The sequence below is a fragment of the Myotis lucifugus genome, unplaced genomic scaffold (genome assembly GCF_000147115.1).
Source record: "Myotis lucifugus unplaced genomic scaffold, Myoluc2.0 scaffold_389, whole genome shotgun sequence".
In the NCBI taxonomy this organism is placed as follows: domain Eukaryota; kingdom Metazoa; phylum Chordata; class Mammalia; order Chiroptera; family Vespertilionidae; genus Myotis; species Myotis lucifugus.
In genome coordinates, this window is record NW_005871437.1 from 334,085 (window position 1) to 351,186 (window position 17,102).

Here is a 17,102-nt window from a genome sequence, read left to right on the forward strand (position 1 = left end):
GTGCCATTTATACCAACCACATCCAAGGACAGGTGAAGTTAGGGGAATAAATCTCATTTTGGTGCATCAGCATAAAGCTGATTAATATTCTATTGAGAGCCTCCCCTAAACTCCCAGCCTTTAAAACCCTCAAGATGAAGGACTTAGGAGCCTTTTCTCCCTCACTTTCCCCCCCCCCCGGGAACGGCCCCCCCCCACCCCCATGCATTACCCCCCCCTTTTTCCCAAGCCCCCAGGGGCCTTTTGTAAATTTCCAAAAAAACTTTTTCTTTAAAATCCCGGTCTTGGCTCTGAAAACCCTTTCTGCCAAAACCCAAGGCTGGAGGGGGTTCCCCGCCAACACCCCCCATTAAACAAGGGCCCCGCCCCCTCCTCTGTGTCCCCCCGAGAAGGGGAGCCCCCGGGGGCCCAAGGCGCCTCCTGGTGGGAGTCACTTCAGCTGGGAACCAAAAGGGTTCCTTTTCCGAGGGAGGAGGGTTCTGACCAGGTAAAGACCCGGCTGGGTTCCTCTCTTGGTTATTCCCCCACCCAGGAAGATGTGGCAACCACAAAAATGCCTGGGCACAGTGGGGAGGAGCAGGAATGTCACCCCGGGTCCTGCCCTGCCCACCTCACAGCTCCTGGGCCACTTCGCAGCCTGATAGTGTCCTGAAATCAGACCTGCTTGGGCCAGCGCTGTTTCCTTTGTGACATGACATACTCTGAACTTGGGGATGGAGGACAGAGCGGCTGAACAATTGGGACAGGACAGGAGAGGATGGCCTCCTGGAGTGTGTGAAGGTTCCTGACTTAGCGGGTGGCTGCGTTTAGAAGATGAAGGGGGAGACCTGTCCGTAGGCTCACAGAGAAGGCAGCGTGCCCTGGTCTAGTGGTCTGTCTGCCATAGCCAGCCAGCGCCCTCAGGCAAGTCAGCCTGGCTGTGCCTCTGACTCTCTGAGAATGTTAACCCCTACTTCACAGGCTGTGGGACTGGAGCCAGAGTCTGCGAGGCACCTGGTCAGTGAAGGGTTACTTTGATCTTTACCCTGGAACGATGCAGCCTGAGGCTGCCTGGGTGAGGAGGGGGGGGGGGTGCGGGGGGTGGGGTGGGGGGAGGCGGGTCACTCACTTTCTCTCTGAGCCTCTTTCATCTGTGAAATGACATCTTTGTGCCTTTCCAGCACTGGCATCCAGGGTGGCCCGTGACCTAGGCCAGTGGGTTCTTCTGCCCTTGAAATCAGCGGGGAGTCACTTTGTGTTGGTTTTGGAATTGGGGGGGGGGAAGGACCTGGCCTCTGGGGAATCAACCCTGGCCTCTGGGGAATCAAGACCCCCTTCCCTCTCAGCAACAGCCCCAGCAACCTGGATCCTGAGCTTTGCTCTATGGCAAGTCCTTACACCTCTCTCAAGACAGTCATTGTGATGCTCCATTTTTTATTTTATATATTTTTTAAAATATGTTTTCATTGATTTCAGAGAGGGAGAGATAGAAACATCAATGATGAGAGAGAATCATTGATCGGCTGCCTCCTGCACACCCCACACAGGGGATCAAGCCCACAACCTGGGCATGTGTCCTGACTGGGAATCGAACCGAGACCTCCTGGTTCATTGGTCGACACTCAACCACTGAGCCACTCCGGCTGGGCAGGATTCTTCATTTTTACAGATGAGAAAACTCAGAGAGGTTGAGTCACTTGCCTTAAGTCACACAGCCAGTGTGAGGCAGGTCTGGGGTTTCTGCCTCATTCCCCTAGGCCTCTCCCTACAGCAGGGGCTGGGGACCTGCTCTGAGCTGCATGTTGTTACAGTGTGAGTCCTTGGGCCTTGCGGTGCCCTCCCCACGGGCAAGCTATGCCAAGGCAGTTCAGTGTTTTGGTTGCCGCAGCTGTGATTGGGGTGGAGAAAGGTGACTCTTTCCCCTGGCTGGCCTGGCACCCCGAGCCCTCCACCCTGGGAAGGCTGCCTGGGCTGCAGCTGTGTGCGCCCTCTCCCACTCCCAGCTGATCTTGATCCTGGGCCAGGCTGCCTCACTCCCAGTTCCCCCTCCACCTCAAGAATCTAGCAGCCCCATGCCTTCCAAGGGAGAGCCTTCTCAGCACCCCCAGCTGTGACTGGCCCCAGGGAGCAGAGTTCAGGCTGGAGGGTGGGGCTGGGAAGCCTTGGAGAGGCCCCGGGGGACAGCATGTTCTGGCCTGCGAGGTAGTCACGGGAGTTTCCAAAGCGGCGAGGCCATCAAAGCAGAAAAACACCTGACACCCTGGACCTGGGCTGGACCCATTGCCCCCACCCCTCTAGAGCCGCCCCCCTCCCAGGCTCCTCCCTCGTGCAGCTGCTGCAGGGGTATTTATAGCCTCGGCTTGAGGGGGCAAGGACAGGCGCTGTATTTCGGAAGCGGTAATTCCTGTTCCAGGTGGATGAATCCCGGAGAACTCAGCGGCCCCTCCCCGCTGCACGTTCACCTACAGGCACACCAGTTTCTGCTCCCACCTAGAGATGGCCCTGCTTAGTCCTAAGTGTGTGGGCCAAAGCGTAGGCCCACTCTTCCAGCTGGTCCCCCTCCCTGAGTTCAGACTGCGCACCCCCAAGCCGCCTAGTGCCCGGGCTCGCTCTCAGACCAGACGGGTGCTGAGAACTACATCCCTTTCCCGGAGGAGGGAGCGCGGAGCGGCGCTGACCTCTAGTGGTCAGAGCTGGTAATGCAGGGCGACGGCCGAGCTCCAGCCGAGGGTCCCGGGCCGGCCGGGCCGGATCGCCTGCGTTCTCGTCCCTTTCTTCCCCTCCCCATTCGCTCCGCCGGTCGGGAAAGAAGCCCAGAAACTGGCTTCCCGGCGCCTCTTTGCTCCATCGCTGGGACGCGAGGATTGCGCCTGGCAACCCCGGCGTCTGCGGATAGCGGCCTTCTCGCCGGACTAGGCACCACAGGGACGGGGACGGAGTTTTGTCTTCTCACTCGGCACATCCTGTCCACACTCCCGGCACCGTCCTCACAGGGCAGGCCCGCAATTGATGTCTCTTCCAGTTACCTGTTCGTCAAATATTCGTAGCGCTACCTGCAAGGCCAGAGAGAGGAGGACACGACCGGGGCGTCCAGACCGTCCAGGGGCTGGCGGTGTACGCGGCAAGGCACACCGGGCTGTGAACGCGCAGAGGACACCAACCGATCCGGAGAGGGGATGGGGGTCGGACAAACCCCGGGGGAGGCGAGGATTTGAAGACAAGACGTCAGCTCGGCAGAGGAGCCTGCTGGGCAAAGGCACTAAAACAAGCTAATGCCTTGCACCTGCGAACAGAACCTGGCTGCCGGCTGGAGGGTGGGCCGAGGTCCCGCCCCCGGCTCTATGATAGGCCAATCGGGGGCTGACGTTTGGCCACTGGGCGCCCTGATTGGGTCCCTGGATGTCTCCAGCTCTATGATAGGCCAATCGGGGGCTGACGTTTGGCCACTGGGCGCCCTGATTGGTCAGGGCGGGTCCGGTGCGCCCTCCTTAGGGCTTCTCCAGGCCCCGGTACTTCTTGCGCAGCACAGACACCGGGTCCTTAAAGAGCACTGGGTCCAGACGGAGGCGAGAGGACACCAGGGGCATGTGGCCGAACCCCGCCGCCACCCGGTCGATGCAGTCCCGGGCTGCGGGCCCCAGGTCCCCAGGCACCTAAGATGGGGAGGAGAAATGCGTCGGAGTTTCCCGTCTCGGACCCAGCCTCCCCTCCGCACCCCGCACCCCGCAGCAGAAAGAGTTCGCGTTGGCCGGTGAGAGGGAGCCCTCCCTCCCGTCTCCCCCCGGTGCCGACCGGCCCCCTCCATCCTCACCCGCGGTGGGCTGGCGTCCTCGTGCCGCCTCCGATAGGGCACCTTGATGGGGGGCAGCTTGGTGGCTGCTGCCACCAGGAAGTTCATCAGGACGTCCACACAGGGGGGTGCAGCCTCCGCCAGGCGCCTCAGAGCCGTGGGCAGGGAGTGGGTGAAGAGGGTGTGGTAGTACCTGGGCGCGGGGGGAGGCAGGGAGAGGCTGGAGCCGAGGCCACCGCCCCGATTCTGTGTTCCCCGTCCTGACGTCACTCTCCCTTTGACCCCAGTCTCCCCACCTCTGGCTAAACCCCCGCTCCCTTCCCGAGCCCTGGCCCCTGCAGAGGCCCCGCCCCCAGTACCAGCCGCTCTCCACTGTCTGTGCTCTGTGGCTGGTCTGCAGCCAGTGGTGTAGGTAGTTCCTGCCCCTCCCTCCCAGCTCCCTGGGCCCCCACCCCAGGAATGAACTCAGCCAAATTGGGGGGGGTCAGCTAATTCCAAGGCCCTCAACATGGGAGCCCAAAGCCAGCTTCTGGAAGGATGTGGACAACTAGGCTGAGGCGGCTCCAGATGAGCCCTCCCACGCTCCCGGGACCTACCGGCCCTACAGACATTAGGAATATTCACTTCCTGAGAATCCCCCGCAAGACGTTCCATGTTTGGTTTAAACACGGTCAGGAGCTCCTCTAAAGAAGCCCTTCCGAGTTCAGTCCCTGCCCCAAGACTGGGCGCCAGTGCAGTTCCCCAGCTCATCACACACACTTGGTAAAAAATTTATTAAAATTTCTTTTATCAAGTGATTATCACAGCAGCCCTGTGAGGTGAATACATTATAGAGATGAGAAAGCTGAACCTCAAGAGAAGTGAGGAGACCCTGGCCCGTTTGGCTCAGTAGATAGAGCGTCGGCCTGCGGACTGAAGGGTCCTGGGTTTGGTTCCAGTCAAGGGCACATGCCTGGGTTGCGAACTCGATCCCCAGAGGGGGGAGTGTAGGAGGCAGGCGATCAATGATGCTCTCTCATCACTGATGTTTCTCTCTCTCTCCCTCTCCCTTCCTGTCTGAAATCAATAAAAATATATTTTAAAAAGAGATGTGAAGAGACTCGCCCATCACGCAGCTGGGACATGGCAGATCTGGGCCTTGAACCTGGATCCCTGGGCTCCAGGCTGACTGCTGTGTTCACTCCCATGCCCCCCTGCTCCTGGTGTAAAGAGCCTCTGATCCCGGTGCCTGGACTACCGCCTGTACCTGTGGTAGAAGGCCGCCGAGGTGAGGACCATGGAGAATTCGTTGGCCCTCTCAGCGGTATAGCCCCAGCGCCCCTGGGCCTCATCCCAGAAGTGGCTCCATGTCAGAAAGCCCACCATCCGCTCCGGGAAGCTCTGCCACACCACGAAAGCAAAGTCCACCTGGGAGATAGGTGAGTGAGGCGTGAGCAGGAACATCCAGAGAGATGGAGGCAAAGCCAGCCTGGCTGATGGGGGGTGGGGTGGGGGTGGGGGCGAGGGGAACTTTTTCAGCTGGGAGCTGAAAACAATGTTTTTGAAAGAGTCTGTGGAAAGCTATTTGGTTTCTAAGGTGGAGGCTGAGTGGCTTGCTGGGGTGGTTTCAAAGCAAAAGGCTGGGCCTCTTGACATCTGGCCCTCCCTGCTCAGGGAATCCGAGGAGCCACCAGGGCCCTCTGGCTCCGTCCCCACCCACACTGGGCTCCTCTGGGGCCCAGTCCTCACCTCGCTGGTGGAAAGGCTGCTGTGGGCATCAAGGCTGAGGATGGCGTCGGTGCTGATGGCACTGTACGGGAGGAAGCGGTCGCTGACCTGCAGGGGCGGGGCGGGCGGGGTGTGAAGGATGGGCAGTGAAAACAGCAAGCCTGCGCAGCACTCGGACCTGGGACTCCTTTCACCTCTGGAGTTCAGTTTTCTCTTTGGGGACAGTGGTGTCTGGGGGCCCTGTCAGTTTGGACATCTCAGGATTCCTCCCTTGTCTCATTGGAGGCTGGCCTCAACTCCGGGGGTTGTCAAACCTCCTTTGTTTGAAAGAAACAGGTCCAGAGATGAAGGGACTTGCCCAGAACCACACGGCAAGCAGGTGACTCAGACCATCCCAGGTTCACCCGCTCTGGCCCATTTGCTGCCATCTGGCTGTTTCCTTGGGACCCCAGGCTTCTCCTCTATCCCCCATCTGAAACATCCAGCATACTCCCAACTCATAAAACCCCAGTTCTCTGCAAGCACAATTCACAAGGCCAGGGATGGAAGAGAATCATGCCTGTTAGGTCTGTAGCCAAAACCTCCTGTCTGATTTCTTCAGGCCCAACATGAAGTCCAGCCTCCCCCAGTTCCCAGCCTTCCTGCTGGGTGAGCCCACCTCTTCCGTGCCCCTCCCCATCCTGTACCTTCCTGTGCCCCTCGATGACTAGCAAGGGCACTGCTGTCTCAGGCCAACTGGGTGGGGGTGGCTTGTCATTGCTCCAGAGAACCAAGATCTAGGCGGAAAGGGGGGTGTTACTGAAGTCCGGGGCAGTAAGGTCCCAGGAGCCACCTTTCTCAGGATGGAAGGAATATGTGAGTTTGGGAAGAGCTTAGTTGCAGCCAAGGTCTTGTTACTGCCCTGTTCTTGCCTCTGGGCTTCTGGAGGGCAGGAATTCCCGTGACATGGAGGTAGCTGCCTGTGGCATTAGAACTCAGGCGGTGGTAGCCCCTGGCCGGGGTCCTGACCCCATTCCCACCCCCATCTTCTCGGAGATTTTCATTGTCCTGCTCCATTATCATTCCCAGCCCAGCTCACTGTCCCCTCTTTGTTGCCACTCCATCTGCCCTGGCTGAGCTCTGGCTTCCCTGCTCTGCAAGTACTTTAGGGAGTTTATCTGGCTTCTCTGGAAGTGACATTCGACAGTGTGTGTACTAGGAAATGCTAAGTGAATCTGAACCTCAGGGCAGAACCCTTTCCTGCTTTTTCTCTGTATCCTCAGCATCAAGTCCAGGGCCTGGTGCTCAGAAAGTGACTGCTGGGTGAATAAATGAGTGAACACAGGTGTGTTTATTTCTCCAGCCTCCTCAAGAGGTACCTCTTTTTAGATAAAGTCATCAATTTCCATGGGGAGGTAGAAAAGAGGGTGGGGGGAAAGTGTAAGAGGCCTGGGACTTGCCTGGCGGTGTGGCTCAGTGGTTGAGCATCGACCCATGAACCAAAAGGCCACCAGTTTGAATCCCCATCAGGGTACATGCCCAGGTTGTGAGCTCGATCCCCAGTAGGGAGGGGGGTGCTGGAGGCAGCCCATTGATCGATGATTCTCATCATTGATGTTTCTGTCTCTCCCTACCTTCCTCTCTCTCTCAAAACCAATAAAAACTAAAAAAAAAAAAAAAGAAAAAAAAAAGAAACTTGGGACGTACAGAAAAAGGCAGTAAGGGCACTTGAAAGTCCTCCCCGTGCCTCCTCTCCCCAAAATGGTGGTTATCTTTGGGGTCTAGGTATCATCAAGGGCCCTGCCCTTTCCCCCCACCCTGGATCCCAGGACCCCAGCTGGCAAGGGGGCAGACCTGGGCACAGTGCTGGGAGCCTGCCACTGCCTGGATGAGCTTCAGGGGGGGCTGGCCTGCGGCCCCCACCCAGATGAGGGCGCTGAACCTGCCTGCAGGGCGAGAGCCTGGGGAAGGACACAGGCTATTAGGGTGGGAGAGTGACCTGGGTTGGGGACCCTGGGAGCCAGGAGATGCTAGGGACCTGGGGAGGGCCCTGGTGGGGCTCTGTGGTTGAGACTGGGAGGAACTGGGGGAGAGTTGATGACGGGACTTCAGGTTGTCCCGCCCCCAGGACCTACCCTGCTGTAGGTGATAGAAGGGGAAGTCCCGGGGACTCGTGGAGAACGCGGGCAGGGCCAGGAGTGCCCCTGGGGGGCTGTTCCACAACAGCGATGGGTGAGCGGATGCTCCGAGGATCCGGTCCTGAATGATCTGCAGAATGAACGCAGGCTCTGCAGAGGGCGTGGCCAGGGCGGCAGGGGTGGGGTCTGAGGAAGTGAGGACCTGGCCTTCCCTCTCCTCCCCGCCCCCCCCCCTAAGGCTGAGGGTGGGGGTGGCAGTTGCATCACCTGATCCCTGGGGACAGGAGGGTTCAGATGCAGAGGTCCAGAGTAGGGGGCACTCGGGGATGGTGTCCACAGTTGGCAGATGTCGGCGAGCTTGCCTCCCTCTCCTTCCTCACCCATGACCGACATCACTAACAGCTCCTGCCATTCTCTCCAACCCCAGAACCCCTCCCAACACAGTACCCAGCAGCCAGGACCTATCAGCGGGAGTTGGTACATGCCACAGCTGTCCCTGTACAGATGGGGAAACTGAGGCCAACATCGGGGAGGAACGTATCCAAGAGCTCCAGTCCCAGCTTCATCCCAGGAGCGTCTTTAAGGGGGAAGCCCGGACAAGGCAGAGGAGGTGCCCGGAGAGGGGCGAGGCAGGAGCCCCCACCAGGGAGTCCCCCTTACCTCGAGAGTGGTACGGATGACCTTCTCCACTGAGGAGAAGTAGGTGTCCCACAGAAACTGGGTCTGCTGGCGCAGGGCGAGGACCCGCGTGGGGGGCATCTCCCGGAGGGCAGCCAGCACCTGGGCCACAGAGGGAGCAAAGGAGCAGGCATGCGGCCTCGTCAGGCCCTGACTGACCCTCGGGTGGGGACAGCCTGCGGTGGAGGTCTGGGAACCAGAGCCCCTCTCCGTGGGTCTCCCGTTAGCCACGGCCACCCGTGGTCAAGTCCCCGGTAACCGCATACGGAGTTCAAGGGTCACAGAGAGCTGAGTGTACATGCCATTTAGTAACTGACGGTGGACACGTTACTTAACCTCTCGGAGTCTATTTCCTCAGCTATAAAGTGGGGAGGATACTGTACCTGCCTCACAGGGTGGTTGTGAGGATTAAATCAGCACAAAGCAGAGGCTCAGTGAAGAGTAGATGTTATTAACTCTCTACATCATTCTCACTTCTCAGCAGATTCAAGGCTCACGCGTGTTTTTCAGAGCTGGGCAAAATTAGCTTCACCCGATGGAAAAGTCACTGTCTTTTCCTTTGCCACCCAAAGCCACATGGAGGCGCTCCAATTCTGATGTGTGTGTGTGAGTGTGTGTGTGTGTGTGTGTGTGTGTGCATGCATGCGGTCTTCCCTTAAATTGGGTATTTAAATAGTCATGGACCAGTGGGGCTGAGCCCATGGAAATCACCTGGTCTAACTTATCCCATTGTACATATGGGGAAACTGAGGCAGACAGCTGCTCAGGACTTGCTCTCAGAACCCTCAGGAGTCTGCCTCCTTCTGATCCTATGGAATCCCAGAGGCCTGATTGGGGGGGGGGGGGGGCGGGATCGTCAGTATATCACATTAGATGAGGACGGAGGCTAGCCTGGGGGCTGGCATCCTGGGGTCCCTCCCATGTCCGGGGCCCAGTCCCCACCCCATGGGCAGGGCCCTCAGCTACCTGCAGTGGGAGCCTCTCGTCTGCTACGATGGCCGCCTTGGTCCAGTCGATGACCTCCGAGAAGGGCAGCTCCCAGCGAGGGCTGAGAAGCACAGGGACACAGCCAGCCTGGGGGGCAGGGGTGTCACTGGCGGGCCCAGCCCCACCCTGCACACCCTCACCCACCTCCCAGTTCCAAGTCAGCAGCTGCTGCTATTGGGGGCAAGAAGCAAAGAGGAGAAAAGTGTTTTTTGGGGAGTGTGGGTGCTGTGCAGAGGGTGAGATGACTATGGACACAGGCACACCTGAGCCCCAGAGTAAAGAGCAGCTCACCTCTCCTACCATTGGCCCGGGGCCCAGAGACCCAGGCGGCTCAGGAGTGTGGGGGGAAGAGATGGGGAATGCCCAAGTTGGGGTCGTACCTGCAGGGCTTGGAGGAAGCGCAAGGCATCAGCACGGCGGCCGGGGATGAGGCAGAAGGTGGCATTGGGCAGCGCTGCCCCAGGGTGGGTCCTAAGGAGGCACAGGAGGCCTGAGACAACTGCCCTTCCCCCACCTGGCTCCCTCAGGACACCCAGCCCCACACCAACACTCCCAAATTCACCATGAACCAACACATGCTCTCATAGGCTAACAAACACTCAGCTACACACTGACGCACACTCGCACACTCGCCAGGGACACACTCACCCCTCGCCCACACCTGAAGCCCAGGGTTCTAGCTCCCCCTCTGCCCTGGCTGGTCTTGGTCACCTCCCTTCTCTTCTCTGGGCCTCAGTTTCCTCATTTGCAAAATGGGAGGCAGTGGTGCCTGACTTTCCAAGGCCCAGTCTGACTTGGACATACACGTGTTAGCCCTCCCACGGCTCTGCCCCGCGCAGACTCTCAGGCAGCCCTCACCTGAGTGGCTCCCATACTGCCCCCCTTCCTGAGAACCAGCCCCATGAAAGGCTCCTCTGTCCCGAGGTGGGCTGGGCCCCCAGCCTGGAACCGCACAGGAAGCTGCTGCCAGAGGCCTTCTCGCCCAGAGGACAGGCCTCCTCTGTTCCTCCCACCTCCTCCCCCAGCTCCAGGGCCACAGTCGGGCTGTGTGTGCCTGTGGGGCAGGGGGCGGCCACAGCCCACCCAGGGAAGTGCCCACGACCTAGCTGCTGGGAGGGAAGGGGTGGCGGGCGGGCAGGACTCGGGCGCACAGGCCTGCTAGGAGTAGGACTGATGGATCGGGCCCAGAGGTCCCAGGATCCTCCTCCGCTCCAGCCTAGCTGGTCCTGGGTCTGAGCCTTCAAGAAGCAGTGCTGGGAGTCTTAGTCCCTTCACCAACTCTCATTGAACAGATGGGGAGACTGAGTCTCAGACTCAGAGGAGCTCGGGGTCTCAGCGAGAGTTGGGCAGAGCTGGAACTAGAATCAAGGTGCTAACTCTGGGCCCTGGTTGTTTGAACTACTCAGAGCTGCTGCTGGGGGTCTCCCAGAGACCCCAGCCCTCTCCCTCCAGTGCTAAGGTGTCCGCCAGGCTTTCCCTGGAAGAAGCCACAAGTTAAACAACAGAACACCCTCCACCTCATTAAAAGGGGCAGCACCAGACAGCTATAGCCACCTCCCCACTCCCCAATGAAGCCTTAAGGCAGTGGTTCTCAACCTTCCTAATGCCGCCACCCTTTAATACAGTTCCTCATGTTGTGGTGACCCCCAATTTCATTGTTACAAATTGAACATAATTAAAGCATAGTGACTGATCACAAAAACAATATGTAATTATACACGTGTTTTCCGATGGTCTTAGGCAAACCCTGTGAAAGGGTCGTTCGACCCCCAAAGCGGTTGCGATCCCCACAGGTTGAGAACCGCTGTCTTAAGGGATTGAAAATGCCTGAGGTTAAGGCTTCAGAGGACCCAGAAAAAAAGAGCCTGCTGAATGAACTACACCACTCAATCCTCATTAGCCTCAGCAGTTCCCTCTCTGCATGTCCTTCTCCCTCAGCCTGGAGCACCCCTCCACTGCCTGGCAGCCCAAGGAATCCTACTTGATCTTAATATCTAAGCTCAGACATCACCTCTTCTAGGAAGCCTTCCTGATCCCTCTAGAGGTGGCTCCCTCCTCTCTGCCTCACAGCCTCCGTGTGCACTGGAGTAGTAATAAGCCAAGCTAACCTTTATTGAGCACATACTTTGTGCTTTACCTTCATTATCTCAGTTCATTCTCACAGCAACCCTATGAGATGTTAGGTCTGTGATGTTAGTATCCCATTTTACAGATGAGGAAACTGAGGCCCACAGAGGTCACATGGCTCTGAAGTACAGGAGCCAGGCAGGCAGCTTGCATAGCTTCTCTCTGCATAACAATGTGTTATAACCAGTGGCTTGTCTATCTCTCCCACAAGACCGAACTACGTGAGGACTGGCCTGTGCCTCCCTCATCGCAGCATCTCCAGGACCTAGCAGAGTGCCTGGCAGAGAGTGGGCACTCAGGAGGTGCTAAATGAATGAGTTCTCAGTGTGCCATAAGGCTAGACCCAGGACCAATGGGTCCAATGTCTGAAAGGTCAGTTTCAACACAAATTGTAGTAACGGAGCTGCTTGTAAGTAGCCAGTAGTAGTGGGTGGCCTTGGGAGGTGGTGAGTTCCTCATCAATAGAGGTAAACAAGCAGAGGCGAGATGAGCGTGTGTGCGTGTGTGTGCGTGTGCGTGTGTGTGCGTGTGTGTGTGTGTGTGTGTGTGTGTGTGTGTGTGTGATGGAAGGGTCATCGTGGTAACTGCCAATTAAGTCTTAGGGTTCTGTGACCATGTAAGTGCTTGTGAAGTCAGTGTGGCTCTGCCTACTTTCAGATGCCCTCAAGTTCATTTTCTCCTGATTTTGAAAAAAAAATTTTTTTTCACAGGCTCCCAAAAGCATCATGGGCCCTGGGCACTGCACCCCCTGTGCCCAGGGGACTTTAAAACCTGCACTGAACTTGTAAATAAATAAAGAACAGGGAGAGCATGGACACGTGTTGCTTGTACCCACACAGAGCACCTCAGAAAAGACACGAGAGGAGCAGCCGTGTTTGGTTCCAGGAAGGAAAGCGGGGTGGCCAGAGACGGGGCGGGAGGGAGTTTTTACTGTGTACCCCTTTGTGCCTTTGGAATTTTGTGCCATGTGAATGAATTCCCTATTCATAAAATAAGTAACAATTTCAGCGGGTGGAGGCTTATTCCCAAGCAACAGGAGCCTGTTGGACAAAGGTGGAAAAACACGGGCTTTGGAGCCACAGTGCAGGGTTTCATCCCAGTGCCAAGCGCCTGGTCGGAACAGGAGGGGGGCCGTGGTGGATCACGGAGCGTGTCACCAAGGGCCCTTGGCTGGCTCCCTCCACCTCGCTGAGCCTCAGTTTCCTGTTCCTGGAAATGGGAATACTAATACCTCCCTTGAGGGTGCATCAGAGGGTTGGGCATGACTTACCCACAGCACCAAGCCCAGAGTGAGCTTTCCCCAAATACCCGCTTCTTCCCCTCCTCCTTGCTCCTGCCAGTTGAGCGAAAGTGGGACAGTGGCAGGGACTGTGAGTCGCCTCTTTCTCTGGCCGGCGGTTGTTTATTCAGGCTGCCTTCCAGGGGCTGACCCATGGCTGTAGGCCTCTCTCTGTGACTCTGTCCCTCTACTGTCCGGCACTTCAGGGAAACTGAGGCTCAAACTACCCCAGAGATTAGAACCCCCGCTGCCTACCGGTGGGCTGAAGCCAAAGACAGAACTTCCTGACATTCAGAGGACAGTATTGGAGCCTGCCAGGCGTCATACCTTGGAAATAAGCTTATCAAAAATGCTATTCAGAGGGTTAGAAAACTGATGAGAAAACGCTGGCCAGTTCTGGCCAATTTTGGATCAATCAGGAAACATTTAGTGAGCACTTACCCACTGTGTGAAGTTCCCTAACTTTCCATTTCTCAGAGTTGAGGCTGCAATAGCTTTCAGACTCACCAATAACCAATTGCCTTCAGCAGCAACTGACGTCCGCTAGAACTTTCTGTGAGCAAGAGTAGCTAAGTGCTGAGTCAGAAAAGTGACGGGGGGCATGGTGACTGGAGAGCCTGGTCACCAAAGGTGAAATCTGGACCAGAGGTACCTGGGGGACCCTGACTGTTCAGGTAACTGCAGGGGTGGCTCCTGGCAGAAAGGCTGTGGGAGCTGAGCTGATGGGGCAAATTCTGTTCTTACCCCTGGCGGCCGGGGTGCTCCCTAGAGGAGGTGGAGGGATTCATTCCCACAAGTGCCCTTTGGCTGAGAGAAGCCCCAAAAGCCCCAAGCGGAGGCAAAAGTGGAGTGTGGCCACGTGAGCAATTCCTGGGAGGGAAGTGGAGCTCAGAATAGCGCATGTTGTTCCAGGAGAGGACAGGGAGGTGCCTGGGAGAGGGAGCAAAGGAGAGGGAATCCTCTACTTTGGGGGCCCTGGACAACTTCAGGACTGATATGAAGATGAACATATTCCTATTATATATGAAAATATTCTTGCCTGCCCTGCCAGCCTTTGGATACTGCTGGCTTCCTGGGGGTGCAGAGGGGTTAGGGTGTTTAGGGGCTCATTGCTCTATCACCTAAGGTATGTCACCCCAAATAGCCCAGGTAGAGAGGTTTCTAAAGAACCCTCCACGACCCTTAGGCTCTGGTGCTCCTTATATGTATTAGGACTCTCACTAGCAGGAAGTTCTTCTGCAAGTCTAGCCTAGTTCATACTTGTTATAACCAAATGCTGTTTCCTGAAGAGGTTAATCCCCAAAATTAGACATAAGAGTAGCTTCCGCCCTGACCGGTTTGGCTCAGTGGATAGAGCATTGGCCTGTGTATCGAAGGGTCCCAGGTTCGATTCCGGTCGAGGGCATGTACCTTGGTTGCGGGCACATCCCCAGTAGGGGGCGTGCAGGAGACAGCTGATCGATGTTTCCCTCTCATCGATGTTTCTAACTCTCTATCCCTCTCCCTTCCTCTCTGTAAAAAAACCAATAAAATATATTTTTTTTAAAAAAGAGTAGCTTCCATCCGTGACTAATCTCCACGGCTCTGAGGCATTTGACGGGGTTGATCATAAACTCCTCCTTAAAACTCAGAATTCTAATGCTGAAGGCAATTCTGAATGAAAATGCTGGCTGTTCTCTTTCTGGCTGGGTGGCTTCAAACAAACGACTTGACCTCTCTGAGCTTCAGAGGCTGGTACACAAACAATGATCGCCATCAGTATCATCTTATTAGAATCACGATTTATGAAAGTGCTTAGCACAGAGCACACCCGATAGAAGTGTTATGTCAAATAAAATATTAAATTGGAATAAGATAAAAAGAGTAAGAGCGACTCATGGTTTTTGTTTTTAAAGATCCCCGAGGGAGACTCCAAACCTGCCTGGGACACCGATTGCAGCAAGTCGCCGTGTTGGTGGTCGTGCTCTCTGCCGTCTGACCTGCCTCCCGCCTGCTGTAGCTGGTTCTCCCATCTCACTCCTGCCCTCCACCTCGGCCTCGGGGCTCGCTCCCATTACAGGTCCCTCCCATCAGCCCCCGAAGGGAAAGGTCCACTTACTGCTCCGGTCCATGGTCCTGCTCACAGTGCCCATCCCAGGGGCAGGCCGAGGAGTCGGTGCCTGCCACGCGCCAGCCCCTCTCCTCCGCCAGGGCCAGCAGCGCCGCCCCGGGGTGGGGGCTGTGCTGCCGCAGCTGGCCAGGAGCTCCACCTCGAACCGGGTGGGCTTCAGGGAGAAGCGGGAGGGCCACGTCGAAGCCAGGCCGGAAGGTGTCCACCGTGGGGCTGGCCTCGGCCACCATTGCCTGTCCCAGCTGGAAGGTCCCAGAGCAGGAGGCCGGGTGGAGCCGCAGGACCAGATGGTTCTGGCCCCCGTTCCATGTCGGGGGCACCGGGCTGCACGCTCCAGCCGGGGCGTCCAGGCTGAGGAGGTGGAGGCAGGCCTCGGTAGGGCTGACTGTGTGGTAGCGGGATCCCTCGAAGGAAGCCAGGATCTTGTGCTGCGTCTCAGAGACGGGTCCAGCCACTGGGGACACGAACACCTTGAAGCCACCACTCCTGCACTTCGAGGTATCAAAGCAAGCTCCCCAGTCACAGCTGCCACCCCGGGGGACTCGAGGAAGTTGAGGGACATCTTCTGGGAGCGCCCCAGGCTGCAAGAAACTCTGCAGGAGCTCTGCATCCAGCCAGCGGGGCCAGCCTTGGGGGGCCCCCGCCCGAGGTCCGGTGGGTACCGCCAGGCGGAGAAGGGGTAAGATTCCCAGGAGGCCGAGGAGCCAGGAGGCCAACAGTGCCAGCCAAAGGGACTTCCTTCTGCACGACTGCATGTGGCCACCCACAGCCAGGGCCGGGGAAGCGGAGGAGCAGGGGCCTGAGGGTGGGCCGCTGGAGCTGGGATCAACCTAGTTCAGCGCCCTCATTGTACAGATGGGAAGACTGAGGCTCATCAAGAGCAGGCTACCTGCGCAGCGTCCAACAGCAAGTCAGCACCCAGGCACGAGGAGGCCAGCAAGGGCCCAGCTTTCTGGCCTTGCGTTCCTGTGGTCAGGGCTCTGCTTCCTTGGTCTTTGGACAAGCGAGCCAGCCCTTGCCCTCCCAGCAGGGCCCCCTGCCCCCAGGCACTATTCAGGCTGATGCAACCCCTGTCCAGACTGCTAGGCTGTGTCCTCCTGCCCTTCTGGCTGAACCCCCTGACCTGGCCCTCAATGGAAATGACTGTCTGCCAGGCCATGGGGGACCTGTCAGGGCTCCCACAAGAGGCAGCTTGTGGCCAGGATGCAGGGCTGGTCTCCCCAATCACCTCCCCGCCCCCCCCCCCCCGCCCTCCCCTCCACACACACACACCCGCCTGAGCAGTCCCGGAGCAGCCCTGGCCACCCCTATGCCAGTTGACTGGCACTCCTGGGCTCCGGGCCCGTGGCTGAGCTAAAATTAGACCCTGTGCCCCATGTGGGCTATCAGGGTCAGCTGAGTTCAAGGCCTGGGTGCAGCCAGTGCTCCCTGCCTGGGGGGCCAGGAGGGCTCTTGGTCCTGGTCCCCTCCCACCCTACCGCTGTCTCCGGCTCAGGCAGCTCAGCCCCTCCTCCTCCAACCCCTAGAAGCTGACCCTGCACCCTCTGGCTTGGCGCTATCACCTTGCAGAGGCCAGCGACCCTGCACCAAGGCTCTGCCCCATGGCCCCCAGCCCTTCCTATGTGTCTTCTCCCTTCCCTCTCCAGGCAACATCTGGCCAGTCTAGATTTCTCTCCTAGTGGCAGCCTGGCTCCTCCCCTGCCAGCCTTGATTCGTTCCTGGCTGGGAGGCAGGGTCTCCCCTTAACCCCTTCCAAACCAGTTCCCTTGATTGCTAAAAATAACCAGCAGGGACCACACCTCGGTTTACCACAAGCTACCACAGCCTGTGTCTCTGAATTCGCACATCAACCCTTCAAGGCATGGAGTTTAAAGCGCCAGAAGCGTGGCTGAGTACATAGCCTGGCATGTTAGTCATCCCGGAGTTTTGCAAACCTTTTTATGCATCAAGTAGAGGGTGGAGGTAGATATAAGCCCTCTGAAGGGATTACATTAGCCACAGACTGAGGGGAGGGGAGGAGGGGAAGCAGGGCCGATTCTGAGATCGGTGCAGCAGGTCAGAGCCGGCCCACAGTCAGCTCTTACCGGCTAACTGTTCTCTTTCTTTAACTCCCCAGACACTGTCATTTTAATTTAGAACATCTCAGATTTTTTTCTTATCATTACCCCCCAAAACGTCCTCCAGATGGCCAACAAAGGGGGAATCTGGCCTCTTTGCATTACAGGGTCAGTCACTGAGTGATGGACGGACATTCCCTGCATGGGTCAGGTTCTCTCTGTAGTGAGAGGCCTTTGCACACGCTCTCACTGCTCCTGCCTGCAACTCGTC

At 57.6% G+C, this 17,102-nt stretch overlaps 2 protein-coding genes and 1 long non-coding RNA gene across 3 annotated transcripts in view; 2 read left to right on the plus strand and 1 right to left on the minus strand.

The window, feature by feature from the left end:
- SLC30A2 (solute carrier family 30 member 2) overlaps nt 1-2,093 on the plus strand; it is an 11,099-nt gene extending 9,006 nt beyond the window's left edge. Inside the window, exon 10 of the mRNA XM_023743441.1 lies at nt 2,038-2,093. Within this exon, the coding sequence (XP_023599209.1) occupies nt 2,038-2,093 (56 nt within the window). The remainder of the gene's footprint in view (nt 1-2,037) is intronic.
- A 1,328-nt stretch (nt 2,094-3,421) lies between these two features.
- Nucleotides 3,422-15,995, minus strand: EXTL1 (exostosin like glycosyltransferase 1). Its single transcript, XM_006101966.3, has 11 exons — nt 14,763-15,995; nt 9,639-9,729; nt 9,238-9,345; nt 8,254-8,373; nt 7,591-7,723; nt 7,310-7,416; nt 6,163-6,252; nt 5,498-5,584; nt 5,016-5,176; nt 3,791-3,962; nt 3,422-3,632 (listed from the first exon to the last, which is right to left on the minus strand). The coding sequence occupies exons 1-11, from the start codon at nt 15,527-15,529 to the stop codon at nt 3,468-3,470; spliced, it is 2,001 nt and encodes a 666-aa protein (XP_006102028.1). The 5' UTR covers nt 15,530-15,995; the 3' UTR covers nt 3,422-3,467.
- On the plus strand, nt 5,100-6,799 carry LOC106699404. The gene is made up of 2 exons (XR_001350987.1): nt 5,100-5,187; nt 6,739-6,799. It is a non-coding gene; the product is annotated as an uncharacterized LOC106699404 (long non-coding RNA).
- Nucleotides 15,996-17,102: the final 1,107 nt, after the last annotated feature.